Source organism: Mytilus galloprovincialis, chromosome 4 (assembly GCF_965363235.1).
Source record: "Mytilus galloprovincialis chromosome 4, xbMytGall1.hap1.1, whole genome shotgun sequence".
NCBI lineage: Eukaryota > Metazoa > Mollusca > Bivalvia > Mytilida > Mytilidae > Mytilus > Mytilus galloprovincialis.
This window is the reverse complement of record NC_134841.1, coordinates 15,819,631-15,838,674: the sequence shown is the minus strand read 5'-3', so window position 1 is coordinate 15,838,674 and position 19,044 is coordinate 15,819,631. Positions and strand designations below refer to the sequence as shown.

General features: G+C 30.9%; 1 protein-coding gene across 1 annotated transcript in view; it reads left to right on the top strand.

Annotated features, from left to right (window-relative positions):
• LOC143071461 (solute carrier family 12 member 3-like) overlaps positions 1 to 16,807 on the top strand; it is a 29,121-nt gene extending 12,314 nt beyond the window's left edge. Inside the window, exons 10-23 of the mRNA XM_076245762.1 lie at positions 245 to 368; positions 968 to 1,069; positions 3,956 to 4,111; positions 5,057 to 5,156; positions 5,406 to 5,517; positions 9,051 to 9,185; positions 10,045 to 10,151; positions 11,016 to 11,149; positions 11,475 to 11,765; positions 13,145 to 13,259; positions 13,875 to 13,961; positions 14,290 to 14,401; positions 15,132 to 15,199; positions 16,127 to 16,807. Of these exons, the coding sequence (XP_076101877.1) occupies positions 245 to 368; positions 968 to 1,069; positions 3,956 to 4,111; positions 5,057 to 5,156; positions 5,406 to 5,517; positions 9,051 to 9,185; positions 10,045 to 10,151; positions 11,016 to 11,149; positions 11,475 to 11,765; positions 13,145 to 13,259; positions 13,875 to 13,961; positions 14,290 to 14,401; positions 15,132 to 15,199; positions 16,127 to 16,262 (1,779 nt within the window). The 3' untranslated portion in view covers positions 16,263 to 16,807. The remainder of the gene's footprint in view (positions 1 to 244; positions 369 to 967; positions 1,070 to 3,955; positions 4,112 to 5,056; positions 5,157 to 5,405; positions 5,518 to 9,050; positions 9,186 to 10,044; positions 10,152 to 11,015; positions 11,150 to 11,474; positions 11,766 to 13,144; positions 13,260 to 13,874; positions 13,962 to 14,289; positions 14,402 to 15,131; positions 15,200 to 16,126) is intronic.
• Positions 16,808 to 19,044: the final 2,237 nt, after the last annotated feature.

Here is a 19,044-nt window from a genome sequence, read left to right as displayed (position 1 = left end):
ACGGGCGTACTGAATACCATTCTCTTTTTATTCCAATTAACAATACAACAAATAAAAACCTGCACAACCAAGCTGCCCACAATTAGCCATTAACTTAAAAAATCATATAAAAGATGGCACTTTATTCCAGATTCATACCACATCTCCTTTTATTTGTAAAAATGTAATCGTCAAATTAACAGTTTAACAGGGAAAAGTTAGTTCTGGTGTAATAAAGTCATTATTTTATATTTCTTTTTTGCAGGCATTGGCAAAAGATAAACTGTTTCCATATATTCACGTTTTTGCTGAAGGTCAAGGCAAAAGTAATGAACCAGTTAGAGGATACATTTTAACATTCGCCATTTGTGTAGCTGTTACATGTATAGGTATTATTTTGAATCTATTAAAAATTTGATTTTAAGACTCTAATGAGCCTATCTGCTGATATATATATATCCTTTTTTTTTTAAATTTGCACTCAACTATGGCAAGACGAATATAATTAAGAACATAAATATAATATATTTTATAAAAACTAGTATTTCAACCAAAGTAAAATCATAGGTGGATGCACATTTGTTTCTGTCTTGACTGTTTCTATATATATAGAAGAAGATATGCCAATATATCTCTCTGAGGTAAAGCTTTACGGTAAATTTACGCTCATTATTTTAATTAACAGTAATTTAAGATAAAAGTCCTCAGATTCAAAAAACAAACATTTGTCTAAAATTGATCGTACGTATACTTAATTGTTCATGGCTTTTAAGTTATTTATTATGTAAAACAAATGGTATAAATGTACCTTTGAATCTGGCTTTATTATCTTAGCTGGATCTTCTTTATGGAAGGATATTTTTTCGATTGTGGATATTTTCATAAAATGATTTTTTTCCTCATAAAAAGAAAATTTTTCTTCCTTATTTTTGAATGTCCTAGCAATTGAGATTTTTTTCTTTCTTTTGATAATCGCCATATATTGCAGGTGACCTCGACGTCATAGCGCCAATTATTTCCAACTTCTTCCTGATGTCATATACCCTGATAAACTACTCCTGTTTTAATGCCTCAGTTGCCAATACTCCAGGTATGTGTTATTAATGAACTTATCTCGGAATTACAATATATTTTGTACATTTAAAACATTTTTTGATTCGAGCGTCACTGATGAGTCTTTTGTAGACGAAACGCGCGTATGGCGTAAATATAAAATTTTAATCCTAGTATCTATGATGAGTTTATTTGACGAAAACTTTGTTTTTTTATATGATATATGATGATATGCAATTGTAATAGTTTATCTAAAATAAAGCAAAATATATATATATATATTTTTTATAAAATAATGCCTTCGTGGTGTCAAACTATAAACTATTTGGTTTTTGATCGGCAGTCTTATGACATTTCCTTATAATTATGTAAAAGAAATTACATGTACCAAAACTGTTATAAATGTTGACCTTTGTATAATAAACCATGGCGTTGAAACAGCGATACAACTACTTTCTTTATTATATGTTTTTAATACTGTTTTTATGAAATTTCTACAGATGATTTTGAATTCATTTGGCATTTGTTGTATGCATATATCTATTTAGTGGACTCAGCTGGTTTAAACTCGTTTGGATTTGATTTGATTTATATTGTTTGTCTTCGAAGACTTTGACATTACATAATTGAAGTTTAGAATATTAAATATACTATTAAATGTACATCGGTAAACTGCATTTATATTTAGCATAAATAGTTTTTAGCCAATTAAGGCCTATCTCACAATCCAAGCATAAATCTATTATAACTATGTACTTTATATTTTCTGTTTTTTTGTATGTTATTTGACTGATAGTTGTCTTTTCAAAAGCATTACATGTCAATTATATTTCATTTAAAAGACTTTAATGTAAAAATTAATTTAGAATTGAGAAAAGAAACGGGAATTGTTTCAAAAAGACAACCCGACCTAGGAGCAAATAACATCACAAATAGATTTTCAACGCAGCAAAACATCGAACAATCGGAGGCGGGTTTCAGCTGGCTACCAAACAATAATTTATATTCAACACTCAACTCAAAACATATAAATGAATACATAATAAATTAAAAAAAAACACCACAAAACTTAAGAAAGCTAATTGTTCTTGACTTGGGACAGTCGCAAACAATGCGGCTGGGTTAAACATGTTTTATGAAATCCGAGCCCACTCTTATAGATTATAGAGACTATTTAGACTATGTTTGCGACATTTTACTAAATTTTAGGTTAACTTATGTTTTTTAAATGAATTTCTCGTCCACATTTTATTTACTATATTTGGATTTCTTATAATATATATGTCGTGTACATGTTATTATTTTGTACAGGTTATAACTTGTACAAACATTTCATACAAGTACTTACTTGTATAAGGCCATCATAGAAGTTATTACCTGTACAAATACAATTGTACAAGTAATTACTAGTACAATTTTTACTGAGAAAAAGATAATAACTTGTACAAATCATTATTCTACCTTGGACTATTTGATGTTCTCAACAAATCGTTTCTCTTTACACAAATATAATACAAATAATTTATAACTAAGACCTAAAGGTATAAACTTTAAACATATGTGTATTTTTTGTATAACAAATATATGATTAATTACTAAAAAAGTCAAAAGTAAGTTGTAAAGAAGCAAAACAGTTTAGAAAAAAAAAACATTATGATGAAATAATTTACTTGTGGCATGATAGTAAATCTTCCAGCAATTCGGTATTCACATGCATTAGATACAGAGAGAAAATTATTAAGAAACTATGGTTTCAACTTCCTCAGGCAAAGTTGACTTTAGATGAATTTGGCTATTTGTTTTAGGTATTTTTGTCATATAGCTCTTCAACGGTTCGGTACTTATACATCTTCGGATTTCAAATGTTTGGCTTTGAGCGTTCGTTTCAGGTAAATCAAGAAAAGCGCTCCGGACGCATAGAATTATTAAACGTGTTGTTTTCAATTTTTTAATATGAATGTGACCTACCGAATTAGACTATTTACCGGGTTTGTACTAATATCATCAAAACGACGGCTGCCATATGTGGATCAGGATCTGCTTACCCTTCCAGAGCACCTGAAATCATCCCCATTTTTTGGGAGGGTTCATGTTGCTCATTTTTAATTTTCTATTTTGTTTCTTGTGTACTATTATTTGTCTGTTTGTCTTTTTCATTCTAAGTCATGGAGTTTTCAGTTTTTTTTCCGATTTATGAGTTTGACTGTTCCTCTGGTATAAATCGCCCCTCTTTTATTAATGTAAAGGAAGCCAAATTAAGCACTTCGAAATATTTCTTACGGTAGTATGGTATTTTGAATGAAGCAGAAATTGAAAAAAAACTCATTGGCAAAGTGGACGTTTTTCATTCAGTATTTTACAGTTGATGAACTTGATTTGAACAGCACATTCCAATTTGACTTCATTTATAATTGTTCTACAATCCTGACATGTTTGGTCAGTTCTACGGCTAGAACAGTTTTTGACAGTTCTGCTGACAGTTCTATGGTTAGAACTGATTTAGTCAGTTCTGTTGACAGTTCTACGATTAGAACTGATTTGGAAGTTTGACCTAGAACAGTTTTAGACAGTTCTACCTAGAACTGATTCTGACAGTTTTTCTTTGAACTGTTCTAGAACAGCTTATTACAAATTATTCTGACAGTTCTAATGATAGGTTAGAAGTGATCTCCACTGTAACTTAAAGATAATGTGTTGTACAAGTTATTATCTTTTTCTGTAAAGTAATTACTGGTACAATTATATTTGTACAAGTAATAACTTGTATGATGGCATCATACAAGTAATTACTCATACAAAGTTTTTGTACAAGTAAATACTTGTACAAAATAATAAAATGTACACAACATATATAAAGATTTGAGCACTTTACACGAAAAATCATTATCTTGTTATTTTAAAATACAATATATGTATGTTTTAGGTTTTCGACCAGGGTTCAGGTACTACAACAAATGGGTTAGTTTAATTGGAAGTTTACTGTGCTTCGCTATTATGTTTCTGATCAACTGGTGGGCATCATTGGTAACATTTGTGATTGTGGGTGGTCTGTATATGTATGTCCACACTACTAAACCAGGTATTTATATTATATATATATATATATACTAAAATACAAATGATAATATCCGAGAACTCATTTTATAGATACAATTGTTTATTTCAAAGAAATAATAAAGAAACTAAGGTTTCAACTCCCTCATGCTAAGTAGACCTTAGATGGATTTGGCTATTTAAAAAAATCCTTTTTGGTTATTAAGCAGCTAAGGTAAATTCAAAGAAACGCCTCGGACGCATGCACGTTACAACGTGTTGTTTACATTTCAGAAAGATATTCATAGTTGAAACTAGATAAAGGCAATTGTAGTATACCACTGATCAACTGAAATAAATCGAATCAACTGAACAAACCTGAGAAAAACAACACATCAATTTTAAGAGGAAACAAAACGGCAAACAAAAACCTTACTGAACTACTACTAAAACAAACGCCAATATACATAGAAACGGACTTTAACTGCCATTTTTCTGACTTGGTACAGGACATCTAATGAAAAAATGGAAGGGTGAACCTAGTTTTATGGCTAGTCAAACCTCCCGCTTATATTGCAATGTTAAGAATACCTCTAAAATGACAACATTGCGTGACAGGAATACTTTACAAATAAATACAAGCACATTTAGGACAGAAAAATATATAAATAAATAATATAATAAAACTTTTCAACATATAAAACACAGAATGAAAATCATTCAGTATCTACCAGACTGGATAATGTATCTTGTGATAAAACGGTTGAATGAATGTGGTGGCGGCCTAGTTACCAAACTCCTGCAATTTTGCAACATAGGTTTAAATACAATGATAGGATAACACGAAATAAAACAATTTTTCAGTTGCTATTCAACTTTGTTGTATAAACATTATTCTTTTCCACGTCGATTACTAGCAGTATCTTGTCATTAACTGACTTAAGGAACTCGTATTTCGTTTACTTATTTGTCTATTTATGCCATTTTATAGCTGTAAATTGGGGATCGTCAACTCAGGCACGTGCGTATAGTAGTGCTCTGACATCTACTCTACATTTACTCAAAGTTGATGAACATGTGAAAAACTTCCGGTAAGTCATTTTTTTAATTCAGAATTTCTGCTTTATTTTCCTGTAAGAGAAGAACTTTGCTGCTATAATAGGAAAAATAATTTAAATGTTTTTGTAAAAAATGTTTTCATTTTAGTTAAGGTCTGTTTTTATACTATAGTATTATTATATATATACATTTGAAATATACATTTGAAAAGAAAAAAAAGTCAAAAATACAATTTCAGTTTAACTTGTTATTGGCTTATAAGTCTTGAAATAATTTTTTAGTCCACAGATATTAGTGATGTCTGGATTTCCCAGAAACAGGCCTGCGTTAACAGATTTTGTATCAGCTATAACTAAGAAGCAAAGCTTATTGGTTTGCGGACACATATTTATGGTAAGACAATCTAATTGATCTTTGTGTGCTTGTCCCGAGTGAGTAGCTTGTAATCCTCTGTATTCGTATGATTATATCGACTTGAGAATACTGAACACCGATACACTACTGCTACCTATTATATGTAACACTTGTCGTAGTCGCATTTTCTTATCACTTCGTTCATGTATAACTTCAACAACCTATCCTGAACAATACAAGCCATTAGTGGCGTCGAAACTGATAAGATTTTACTCCTGATTTTTTAATTGGTTCATTTTGTTTTATCAAGTTTTATTTTTATTGTAAAACTAACTATTAGCACATTCTATGTCGTAAAAATAAAATTTAATCATCACTTAAAACAACAAGTAAATTATTTTCTCGTTCGCTACAAGATCGCCTTTCATTTAACATGTTTAAAATAAATATATACAATCATTCATACATAAAACAAAATGCATCACATTTTACCATACACGAGGCGATAAGGTTACATATAAGATGGTTATATATTATATAGGGTGGAAGGGTGGATAATAGTATACCAAACTAACTATTTTGTAACGAACGTCGCATTAGTCAAGTGCTTCTTAATTATGTTTTATATACTGACCGCCGAAATCGTTCGTGCAGAAAGGAATATAGTGGGTATTACCCTATCTCATTTAAATGTGGAAAGACCGTTATATAACACTTACGACCGTAAATAAATGTAAATACATTAACAGTAGTTATGTCCCTTGATACTATTGAGGAAATGAGTCTTAAAAAAAAAGATATATATTTAGTTTTTAGGTCAAAATATGAGCCATTACAGTCCTTAAGATCCAAATTTCTCCAACTTTCATCCAGACTATCACAGGACCCAGCTATTGCTTTTTATGGTTGATTTGTTTAAGTTCTGAACTTGCATGATAGATTTGGCACCGGAAGTGAATCCACCAGCCTTCAAATAATATTTGACATATAAAAAAGAAGATTTGGTATGATTTCCAATGAGACAACTGTCCACCAGAGACCAAAATGATACAGACATTAACAACTATAGGTCACCGTACAGCCTTCAATAGTAACCCATTGTATATGTTTCCCGTTGACAACCGAGAAAAAAGGAACTAATTACAAAATACATTTTCAATGTGATGTTCATATTACATGATGTTGTCTTATCAGCATCATAATGATTTATCATCCACGAGGTTTAACAAATAACATGATACCTGACATAATTAATAAATATATAATTGTACTTGGTTAACACATTTACTTAATGCACTATTTCCCTTCTGTGCATTGAACTTGAAGATTCGCTTTCATGTATCTTAAAAATATTTTAAACGCAATGCACGAACTTCGTCAATTTATCGTAATTCCTAGTTATAACCGGAATAACTGGTCATATCCTTTATTTCATTGATAATTCATTAAACTCAACTTCCTATTCATATCGTATATTTTAAGTTATCTCGGTTTCTGAAAACATCTCCGGTAATCTATTGTATGTGGAAAGTCTTCATTGATACCAGTTCATGATGAAACAGTAAAATCACAAAAAAACTCCGAAGAAAATTCAAAACGGAAAGTCACTAATCAAATGGCAAAATCAAAAGCTCAAACACATAAAATGAATTATAGGGTTCATAAGGGTAAAAGGGAAATCAGAAAATAACTGTTTTATTGAGTATGAGGCTACATTATTACATTATCAAGGAACTACTCCCATTGGTCTATCCAAAAACAAATGCCAACGATAAAACTTATAAGTTTTTAATGTTTTTAATGAATTGGTTTCAATCGTTCACTATTAATTTCTTCGTCTGTTGTAATCTTTCGGTAATTTTCCTAAACAGCGTGTTGTTATACAAAGGAACGTAACCCCACTACTACTCGTGTATTGAAATAAACCATTCCTGCTAACCTAATATGAAATAAACACGGTCTCCACGCGCTTGCTCTCAACCAATCGTATTCCTATAAACTTATAGAACGTAAGATTAAAATATATATAACTAAATAATAATAAATTTATAATTTAATAAATTATTCAATGTAACCTCTCCTTAATTTGTTCTTGCTGATCAAGATTCAAGATTTAAGATTTTTTTGAACCAATAATGACCCTCGGGTTGTAAATATTGTTTACATTGAAAATAGTACACCGAATTGTAAAAGATATGTTGGTAGTGTACAAATAGTTGTTCAAAAAACAAACCATATATTATAGGATATTTATCATGCAATATTAGATAATAATAAATTAATAATATCTATTACTTACTACATTTCAATATTCAAACCATACAGTTTAATATTTGCTCTTTCAATATATATCAAGCATGTGATTATGATACATAAGTATATATTTTTTGCTAAGGCTAGTTGAAAATAAAATACATACATGCATTGAAAATCGATCTATATAAAGTGACTTATTTAGTGTGGATTCATTTATTTTCGTGGTACCAATTATCATGGATTGAAGAAAACTTGCCGTGGATTCTTTTCGTTGATATGTTATTTCGTGGTTTTGCATACAACCTAGTGGAAAATGTGTAATGCGTTGAACATGTAAATTCGTGGTTCGCCTGTACCCCCAAAAACCACGAAAATTGGTATTTAACGAATAATAGTGAATCCTCATAAGATAATATTTGATACCAAGACATGTACAGATCGACTTTTTTTTAAATTTGCAGCTTGCTGAGAAGTCCCTGAGTGGCTCAAATGATATTTGTCAGTCATGTTGAAGAATTTATTTTGTGGCAGACTTCTTCTCGACAAATTACAGCTGTAACGAATAAATATTGAAAAACCATAAAAGGGAATCTGATCATTACATTCATTGAATCTGTTGTATCAACCAAGCCTATGGTTATCTAAAGCGATACTTCTTTTTTTCAAAGCTAGAGGTCACTTTTATGTGTTATCAATAGATTGCATCTGTTCAATACATTATTCTGTAGTGCCTTCGTTAAGTCCATTTGTCAATATGTCAATAATTGTTTTAAAGCATGTTAAATTCCTCTTCTGATTCAATAGTTTTGCGTAATTTATAAGCAATCTTTTGGTTTGTAAAGAATTTTGCGGAGAAGTTTTTACATTTAATAATTTTTATATTTTGTGTTATCAAACGAATACGGGGCTTCTTCTGTCTTCTGTAGTTGGCGGAGGTTGAACAAAGTTGGTGTTGTTTGATTGCGACTAAGGACTATTGGTTTCGTCAAAACTTATTATTTTATGAGTGAATTACACTTTTTTCCCCGATTATCTAGTCATATTTAGCTGTACAAGACTCTTCTGGTGACCAGTTCTACCAGAAGCACATTTTTGTTCAATTTCGGAATATTGTCATGCCCACTGTCATATTGTTTAAAATTTTGGTGAGCTCAGATTTAAAATCTTTAATGGATATAATTCCTTAAGTGTCAGCCGAATTTAGTGAATATGGAATCCTCGATTGGGTCATATTGCCGCATCTGTCATGTTGCGTTTGTATAAAACTACTTATAGTAAGTGTTAACCAATACAGATAAAAAATAATTTAATTTCAGGGAGATATGTCAGACCATGTACAGAAACTTCGATCTACAGCAGCATATAAGTGGTTTGAAAAAAGAAAAATACGTGCTTTCTATAACAGTGTAGTTGCACCTAATTTACGTATTGGAGCTCAGGTGTTAATGCAGGTATTTGATCTACACTTTTTGTATATTGCCATATTAATTTGAAATCAACATTTCGTATTCTAAAATTTTAGAATATCGTTTCAAGATTGTTTTAAAGCTTTTGTTAATCAAAACTGATCATTAATCTACAAAAATCTTTATCTTCTATAATGATATGATAGTTAAACCTGTATCCATATTGAGGTAAAGTGTTCAATTAACTTTGATATCTCTAAGTAAAGAACAGTTTGACATATTATAAAATAATTGGCATTTATGCATGTATATATGCATAATAAAATTGAGAATGGAAATGGGGAATGTGTCAAAGAGACAACAACCCGACCATAGAGAAGACAACAAAAGAAGATCACCAACAGGTCTTCAATGGAGCGAGAAATTCCCGCACCCGGAGGCGTCCTTCAGCTGGCCCCATAACAAATATATATACTAGTTCAGGGATAATGAACGCCATACTGAACTCCAAATTGTACACAAGAAACTAAAATTAAAAATAGTACAAGACTAACAAAGGCCAGAGGCTCCTGACATGGGACAGACGCAAAAATGCGGCGGGTTAAACATGTTTATGAGATCTCAACCCTCCCCTATACCTCTAGCCAATGCAGAAAAGTAAACGCATAACAATACGCACATTAAAATTCAGTTCAAGAGAAGTCCGAGTCTGATGTCAGAAGACGTAACCAAAGAAAATAAACAAAATGACAATAATACATAATTAACATCAGACTACTAGCAGTTAACTGACATACCAGCTCCAGACTTCAATTAAACTGATTGAAAGATTATGTCTTCATCTTATGAATAGCAAGTTGATATATTTTGGAAATCTTACGTTATACATACATATCCATTATAGGCTTTAGGTGTAGGGAAACTGAGGCCAAATACCTTGATGCTTGGTTACAAAACTGGATGGCAAAATGCTGATCCAATGGAAATGGAAGAATACGTCAATATCATTGAGTAAGGAATGAACCTCTTTTACACTGATATATCAAAAGTTAATCTTATTAAGATAATTATGACGTCTAGAAGGGCTATTTTAATTTTTTCCCCCATATAACCATTTTCCATCTGATCTTTGAGAGAGAATTTGCAGCGTATCTTTAAGACCTAATTTTAGCATGAAATCTTCAATCGCGGCTAGAATTTGTTTGCATACATATACAGTTGTATCTTTTGTGTGCCTATTGGTGCAAACTAATTCAAGAAATACCCAAAAGAAATGATAAAATATAATACGATTTCATTTGAAGTGTGCAAAGATCTACTTTTATTTCAAAAAGATTTTCCTGATTTCCCATGATTCGTCATGTATACAATAGAAAACTCCATGAAATTTGATGGATCCGAATTTTGGAATCGTTCGATTTATAACATCCGGAATTTCTGGCCTACTAAATTTATAACAGAACTAATAGAAATTGATTTAAATCTTTTTCAAGATTATCTAGTTTTTGTTTTTTGAGCGAACCCTAGTTTTATTATCGTCTGTTCCGTTGTTTTTCTTTTTTTCATTTCAAACATTTAGATTTCTGTTGTAAAATTTTCTTCATCCGAGTTATCCTCCCTTATGTTGCAAAATTAAAAAAAAAATGACTCAAGCTAAAATATTCTGTTTGAAAAAGAAAGAAACCGTACATATAAGGAAACACATTCTTTTGTATATAAACAAGATTTATCTGCAATATCAAAATCAATGATGAAGGAAGACACCCTGGCTACCTTGAAACGATTACTTTTGTATCCTTGGGTTTTTAAGCTGGAGATTCATTGATACCTTATGCCAAAAATATAGCTTTCTTCATATCTGTTTATCTTTATTAGAGACGGGTTAGATTTAAAATATGGTGTAGGAATATTGCGTGTGAAGGATGGATTTGATATAATGAGAGTCCCAGACGACAGTTACACATTAGAGTTTTCTGACTCGGAGGAAGAAGAAGAATCGTCTGACGATGGTAGGATCTTAATTGTTATTTTTAATTGAAAATAAAAATATTTCAATACACCATTTTCAAAGGATTTGATTGAAAAAGATGTTGACATAGCAATTGCTATTTATGTATATAAAGTATAATGTTAATGTTAATTTTAACTTTATAATGGAACTGCCACTTTGGTTTATTTTGAATCGTCATTTTAAGAGTTTTAATTGTAGTGTCGTATCTGATGATTGTTACCTCATAATAGAAATGCCAATTTATTTAATTTTAAGTTGTCATTTGAAGAGTTAATTGTAGTGCTGAATTTATATAGCTATCAATTTACTTGTTTCTTTTTCAGAAGAAGAAAATCAAAATGACAAGAAAAAAAGAACAGATGTGTCAACAATAAACGAAAATGCTAGCAACGGAAAGAGTTTTACCAAACAGAGAAAAATAAATTCCAATCGATTAATGTCTGTACCTGAAGGTTTTGAGAATCTTGGATTTGAAAATCAAAATGTAAACAGTACAAGTACAGTAAAATCAAGTAGACCTGTTTTGACATCTTCCGTGTCTAAAGATTCTGTAAAAACCTTTCGAAATAAACTCCAGGGAACCATAGACGTCTGGTGGCTTTATGATGATGGAGGTAAACAATGTGTGGTTAAGGGAATGTAGTGTTTTTACGAAGTATAACCTTAATACAGTAATGTATACAACAATCTTTTAAAATTATAGAGTTTGTCTTTTTTTTCTCACATTCTTATCTTTCGGAAGAACTAGTTTTGAATAAATGGCAATAGCAGTTAGTTTTTTAAATAGACCTTTCATGTCTGATTTCTTTCTTGAAATTTTGGGTCCTCGATACTCTTCAACTTTGTGTTTGTTTGGCTTCTAACTATTTTGATCTGAGCATCACTAACGAGTCTTATGTAGACGAAACGCACATCTGGCGTATCAATTTAAAAGCCTGGTACCTTTGATAACTATTTTCACCACTGGGTCGATACCACTGCTGGTGTACGTTTCGTCCCAGAGAGTACCACCAGCCCAGTAGCCGGTACTTCGTTGTTAACATGAATATCAATTATATGGTCATTTTTATAAATTAACTGTTTGCAAAAGTATGAATTATTCAAAATACTAGTTTTCTTATCCCAGGCATATATTGGTTAAGCAGTATTTGGCACAATTCTTTGGAATTTTGGGTCCTCAATGCTCACTTTGTGTTTGTTTGGCTTCTTATTTATTTTGATCAGAGCGTCACTGATAAGCCTTTTTAAAAAATGTAGACGAAACGCACGGCTGGCGTATCAAATTAAAGAAACCTGGTGCCTTTGATAACTATTCTATAATGATAGCAATTTATTATCTCGTATTTCTATGACTAAACTCATGTAATTACTTTTAATAATATTAATTGTATAATAGTAAGTACAGTTATAAGTAGACAAAATATTTTCTGAAACCTGTATCAACTCAGTGATAGTCGTTGGTTCATGTCTGCCGTACTGGTTTGTGTTAAATGTGTTATTTATCAGGACGTTAGTTTTTCAATTTGTCATGTCAGGACATTTTATTTCCGACCTTATTGTATAGGTATTGCAAATTTTTTAGAGGCAGTGGCATTTTGATATTTGTCTCATTGGTATTAATTATATCACTTCTGAATAATTTTGCTTTGGTATTTAAGAGATTGTTTTAGATAAAAACATAAATAAATTTCGCTAAAATCCAGCTATTGGGAACTTGATAGTATTACCTATTTTGGGAACTTGATAGTATTACTTATTTTGGGAACTTGATAGTATTACTCATTTTGGGAACTTGATAGTATTACTTATTTGGGAACTTGATAGTATTACTTATTTGTAGATCTTTTTGTACCTTTGATTGTATTTGTATTTAGAGAATAAAGTATTGTTGTTTTTGTATAAAAAATAACTAAAATTGATCATATCTCTCATGAATTATGATATGAGAATAGAGCTATGAAATTGACAAGTATTTCCCTTATTTATTATACAGGACTGACGTTGCTAATACCATATATCCTGTCAAAACGGAGATTGTGGAAAAATTGTAAATTAAGGGTGTTCTGTGCTGCAAGCAAGAAAGGACAGCACGAAGAAGACGAAGCTAGGTAATATAAAGGAAATTTACTTTTGTACTGTGTTCTATTATGTTAATGACATTGAAGTCACATTTCCTTTAACTAATAATTATTCACAAAAACATAATATTTTTCTCCCATCTTGTAATAATAGTATAAACGGTACCAATGTCTCTGCACCAACAATCAATGTCTCTTCAGTGATGCTCGAGTTCAAAATAAAAAGTGGTTTGGAAGTGGAAAATAATAGATGGTTGAAGACCAAACTTAACTTAATACTTTTTGGACATGTATTATCATCAATTACTAGTACATTTTTCATATTGACACTCATATAAAGGATATCAGTAAATAACAAGAACAACACCTTACAAGATGGGACCGTGGAAGAATATCCCAACGAAAAAATCAAACGAACATTTTAAAGTCGAGGAATACCTTACAAAGCACCTTGATTTTGATTTGGTGTAAAAGGCTGAATATTAATTGGTTTCACAGATTTTCTGTATACAGCATTCATTATATATTGAAATTACTCAACTGTGTTTGACATTGTTTGTCCCACTTATTGTATATGGTATTGTCATCTGTATGAACAATGGTACTGTATAATACATTAATATGAGATATGTATGTACATTTTAGGATGACATCACTGCTGAAGAAGTTTCGAATAGACTTTGTTAAATTAACAATTGTAAAGGATCTAACGAAAAAGCCAACACTTGCCATGTAAGTTCAGTTATATATAGTCAAATTAACTTTCCTCTCATATTTGATATGTTTCCCTTGGTTTTAGTTTGTAACCCGGATTTGTTTTCTTTCTATCCTCAATAAATTTATGACTTTGAAGCAATGATGTTCTCAAAGATTTTTATCAATATATATGGAAATATTAGTAGTGCAATGCATTATATAATTTGTTACAGTAAATATATAGGCAAAGCAGCGGTTTGCAGAATTTTACACTAACGAATTATTTTGTGTATTTATTTTCATTTGGTAAACTATCAAAAATCTAGTGTTGTACACTAGTAATTAATTCAGTTTATTTCTCCAGGTACAAAAAGTTTGAGGCTATGATAAGAAAATGGAGATTAAAAACTGGAGAATATTCATCAGAATATCCATGGAAGATAAACGATGGAGACCTCATTTCTAATAAACTAAAAGTAAGAACTAATATACATGGTGATCACATAGTGTTCATATACAATTTGGGCGCTTGCTTCTATAACTAATGGTATAACAAACGTCATACCTTACTTTACCTGCAATTCTGCATTGTAACACAAAGAACTTTAATATTACTTTTGCTAAAACAAAAGTGTGTCTATATATCGTCTTACAATCATAATGAATAATCATAAGGCATTGTGTACGTCTAGAGTTGATACTTATCGTATCGTATTCGAATTGGTTTTAGAATCAATATTTATGACATAATTTACCCCCTTAAACCGCTTTGAATAAATTAGTGGGTTAGAAAATTGGCGATATGATACTGTTAGTAACACTGATAATGTTTTGCTATGAAAGCAATAGTTTTTAATTCATAAAATGATTGGTTAGTAAGGGGTTCAGTGTTGACTTGATTGACGTTTGACTAAATGATAAGAGGGTATCCAGAAATCTAATGAGCAATACCAGAGATGAAAGTTAAACATGACCCTTCGTCCTATTCAAAATTAAAATGTCAACACAGGCATCATTTTCAAATATAAGAAGTAAGATGCTTTTAAATTTACATAATTGTAGTCAGGAAATGTGTAGCTGCTAAATGTAGTTATCTTCAATCACCAGCTTTATAAAGTGTGAACAGGTTATTTACTTTATGGCATTGTAAGATATGGAGTGATCTTTTTATATATATATATATTAACTTCATGGTTTGTTTTATAGACTTACAGATATATTCGACTACGGGATCAGTTGCTAACGCATTCACAGGAAGCATCACTAGTTGTAATGTAAGTTAAATACCTATATTGATTGTTACTAGACGTGTCATTATGACATATGATAATATCACCCCGGTATCAAGCCCGAATGCTGAACTTGTAAATAATGTATTGCTTAACGAATAAAAACTCAAAATTATTTTGTTACTGAATTTACAATTGTATTCCGAAAAATACTATTTAACTTCTAGGGATGGTTATTTATATGAATACAAAAACAAAAATAGTTGATATTGATATTAGAATAGAAAACATACTGATGGTTTGTCTTGTGTCAATCGCAAATTGCTATGTTTGTCCTGAAATCGTATTTAATTAAATCATGTATGTGTTAATTTTTTTAACCATTGATTGATTGATTGTCCATTACATTTCATCAATGTTCGATTGGAAGTATAGTTGGTTGAGGGAACTTCTTGACGTGATCTTAAACAACCTAAATATAGAATGTTCTTTTAATAAGTTGTTTTGAACGCAGTATAAGTAGCCTCCTTCACAAGTACAAAAGATTGCATACGTCTGACATTCTTCTGCTGCTACTATGAATCACACTAATTTTTTCGCAACATGCCCGGTATAAAAAGAAAATGCAATCACGTATGTGCAAGACAATTGTTATATTTTGTTACCATTAATCTTAAAGAGGTGACATCATAGGTTACATAATTCAATACGGAATACGAAATATTTTATTTTAAGAAACTCAATTATGCACATTATAGCATAGATACTACAAAGAATAACAATCATACAATACCACTAAAATTAGTACTAAACAAGTATCAAAATATTGTATGTTCCCAGGGGAGTATTAACTCTAGTATATATAGAAATAAAAATCAGTTAATCACTGGAGACATACATGTACATTATAAAAAGCCTCTAAACGTTTTCAGGGAGTTTTTTTTAAATGATTTAAACAATATTTATTTTCAGAACTTTACCGATTCCTAAAAAGGCCTCCTGTCCAGGAGCTTTATATATGAGTTGGTTGGAAACCTTAACAGAAGGATTGCCTCCTACTTTACTATTACGTGGAAATCAACAGAGCGTACTAACATATTATTCTTGAGCTTAAACAATTTCATTATGACAGTGAAAAATGGTGTACTAAACATTTTAATGATATGAAGAAATGTGAACATTTTGTCTTGTAAATATTTGAAGTGCTGATATCTTCTTCAGTACATATGATATAATTGTTTATAATGTCTGATATTGACAATATTTTTTATTCAATACTATTAAATATGAACAAAAAGCATTCGATAAACAATGCTAACTTGTTATATGAAATTTATAGATGCTACAATAAGCGTTTTCTTAATGTTTAATGATATTTTGTAAATACTTTTTATCCTTTTTTAGTATATAAAATTCTCATTTTCGTAAAACGTATTGGATTTCCAAATAGTTTGGACTTGAGTATCACTGTGAAGACAATTATTGCTGAAATGACTTCTTGTGCAAAAAACTTGGTACAATTAATGATATCGTTACCACTTGGTCGATACATCTGGTTGTGGATTGTTAGTTCCCGAGGGTATAAAAAGTCCACTAGCTTAGTATGTACCATGAACATATGGATATTGTGTTATTAAAATTTGCTTTTACAAACGTTTGGGAATTGTTTTAAATTAAGAAAAATATTTCTATCATGCAAAGCTCTTACCAGTGTTTTACTTGTGTCCTTTTAGGTGTATAAGCTCTTCAGTTTAGTTTCCCCTGCGACGAAAGTTGCAATATGCGAGACATATGTATTACAATCTGGCAGCGGCTACGGTGTAAACTATTTGTTTCAAGCTTTAGAATTTAGCAGGTAGAAGAATGTCTCATGGCTTGTGTGCAGAAACCTTACGTTACAAAGTTACCGTTTGTCCTATGTCTATGGTCCTTAATCTCATTGTTATGGTTCAGTGACCGCTTTGAAAAATTTAAGATTTTTGTTTAGTTTTGAAATATTCACTTATTACTAGTTTTAGGATAGGTATATGTGGTGTTGGCTTCTTGCAATGTTAACATGTTTGGGATGACCTGAACTTGATCTCATTCCATAAACCAGTCTTGAAGGAATAAAGTTATTTAGTCCTTTACTCAGATACTTCAAGCAATAGGTCAACTATATTTGATGTATGTAATGATTTAAAGGTGTACATGTCAAATTGAAATTGAGAATGGAAATGGGGAATGTGTCAAAGAGACAAGTTTCATCTGACCTTGACCTCAATTTCATGGTTCATTGGACAATGTTTAGTTTTTGTAATTTGGTCTATATCTCAGATACTATAAATAAAGGCAACAGTAGTATACCGCTGTTCAAAACTCATAAATCTATGGATAAAAAACAAAATCGGGGTAACAAACTAGAACTGAGGGAAACGCATTAAATATTAGAGGGGAACAACGACACAACATTAAAATGTAACACACACAGCAACGGACTAAGCATTAGACAAAATCCGATGAGAATAACTAATATAACATCAAAACCAAATACATGAATTTGGGATAGAAAAGTACCGTGACACGTCTTATAGTACACTCAAATATAGGAGAAAACAAACGACACAACGGAAACACAACGTAAAAATGTTACACACACAGAAACGAACAATGGTATAACAATGGCCATTTTCCTGACTTGGTACAGGACATTTTTAAAGAAAAAAATGGTGAGTTGAACCTGGTTGTGTGGCATGCCAAACCTCGCACTTTGATGGCATTATTAAATATAACATCAAAATGACAACATAATAATACAGGACCACAATACAAACAAATAGGTGAACGTATTAGAAACACAGGAACAGCAGATAACAAAAGGCATCAGGTTTAAAATTCATTACGTCAAAAACGCGTGTAAGCAATATGGCAACTTTAGATGGTGTATGGTAGGATTATATAGGATTTCATATAACCTCGATCTCATTTACATGGTCTACTGGACAATGTTTATTTCTCAGATGATATTGGCAATTGGTTAATTATATTTAGTATATGGAACAATTGTAAAGGTATACATGTTTGTCTGGCAGTGTTCATATTACGTTACCGTCATTTTTATGGTTCAAGGTAAATGATAAATTTTCATAACTTTGTAAGTTAATCAGATACTATTAGCAATAGGTCAAATATATTTGGTGTATGGCGTGATTGTAAGACGAACATGTTTGTCTGGCATGGTTCATATAAGCTTGACCTCATCTTCATGGAACATAGATAATGTTAAGTTCATATGACACTTGTTGTAAATAAAGGTTACAATAATATATCACTATTAAAGAGTCATCAATTAAGAAAGAACAAATCCGGGTAACAAAGTCAAACCGAAGGAAACACAACATCTATGAGAGGAAAACAACGGAAAAACAGAAACACTTAACTGCAACAAAAACAAACGCCAAGATACAAAGAAACTGATTATTTAATAAGAACTGCAATATTCCTGATGTGGTACAGAACATTTTGATAAAAACTGACGGGTTAAAGCTGATTTAATTGATAGACAAAACTCCCGCTTATATGACAATGTTAAAAGTATTGCTAAAACGACTCGCTACGTGATAGAAATACAGTAAATTGTTGTACAAGTTTTTAACCTTTACTAGAGGCATCGAATTCAAAATCCTATTATCTTCGTCCGGATGCGGCCAAGGTGATCCAAATTCTATTCAAAGTTAAATCTTGTTTGTTTTGAAATGAAAAAAAAGCTTTAGTTGTTTTTAACGTTATTTAATGGCTAATTTTTCCAACGATTTTCGAAAAAATGATGACGAATACCACTTGTGGCTAAAAGAGTTGATGAAACCTCTTTCAAAGTCATAAGAAACGAGTGACCGGTGAAAAATAATGTT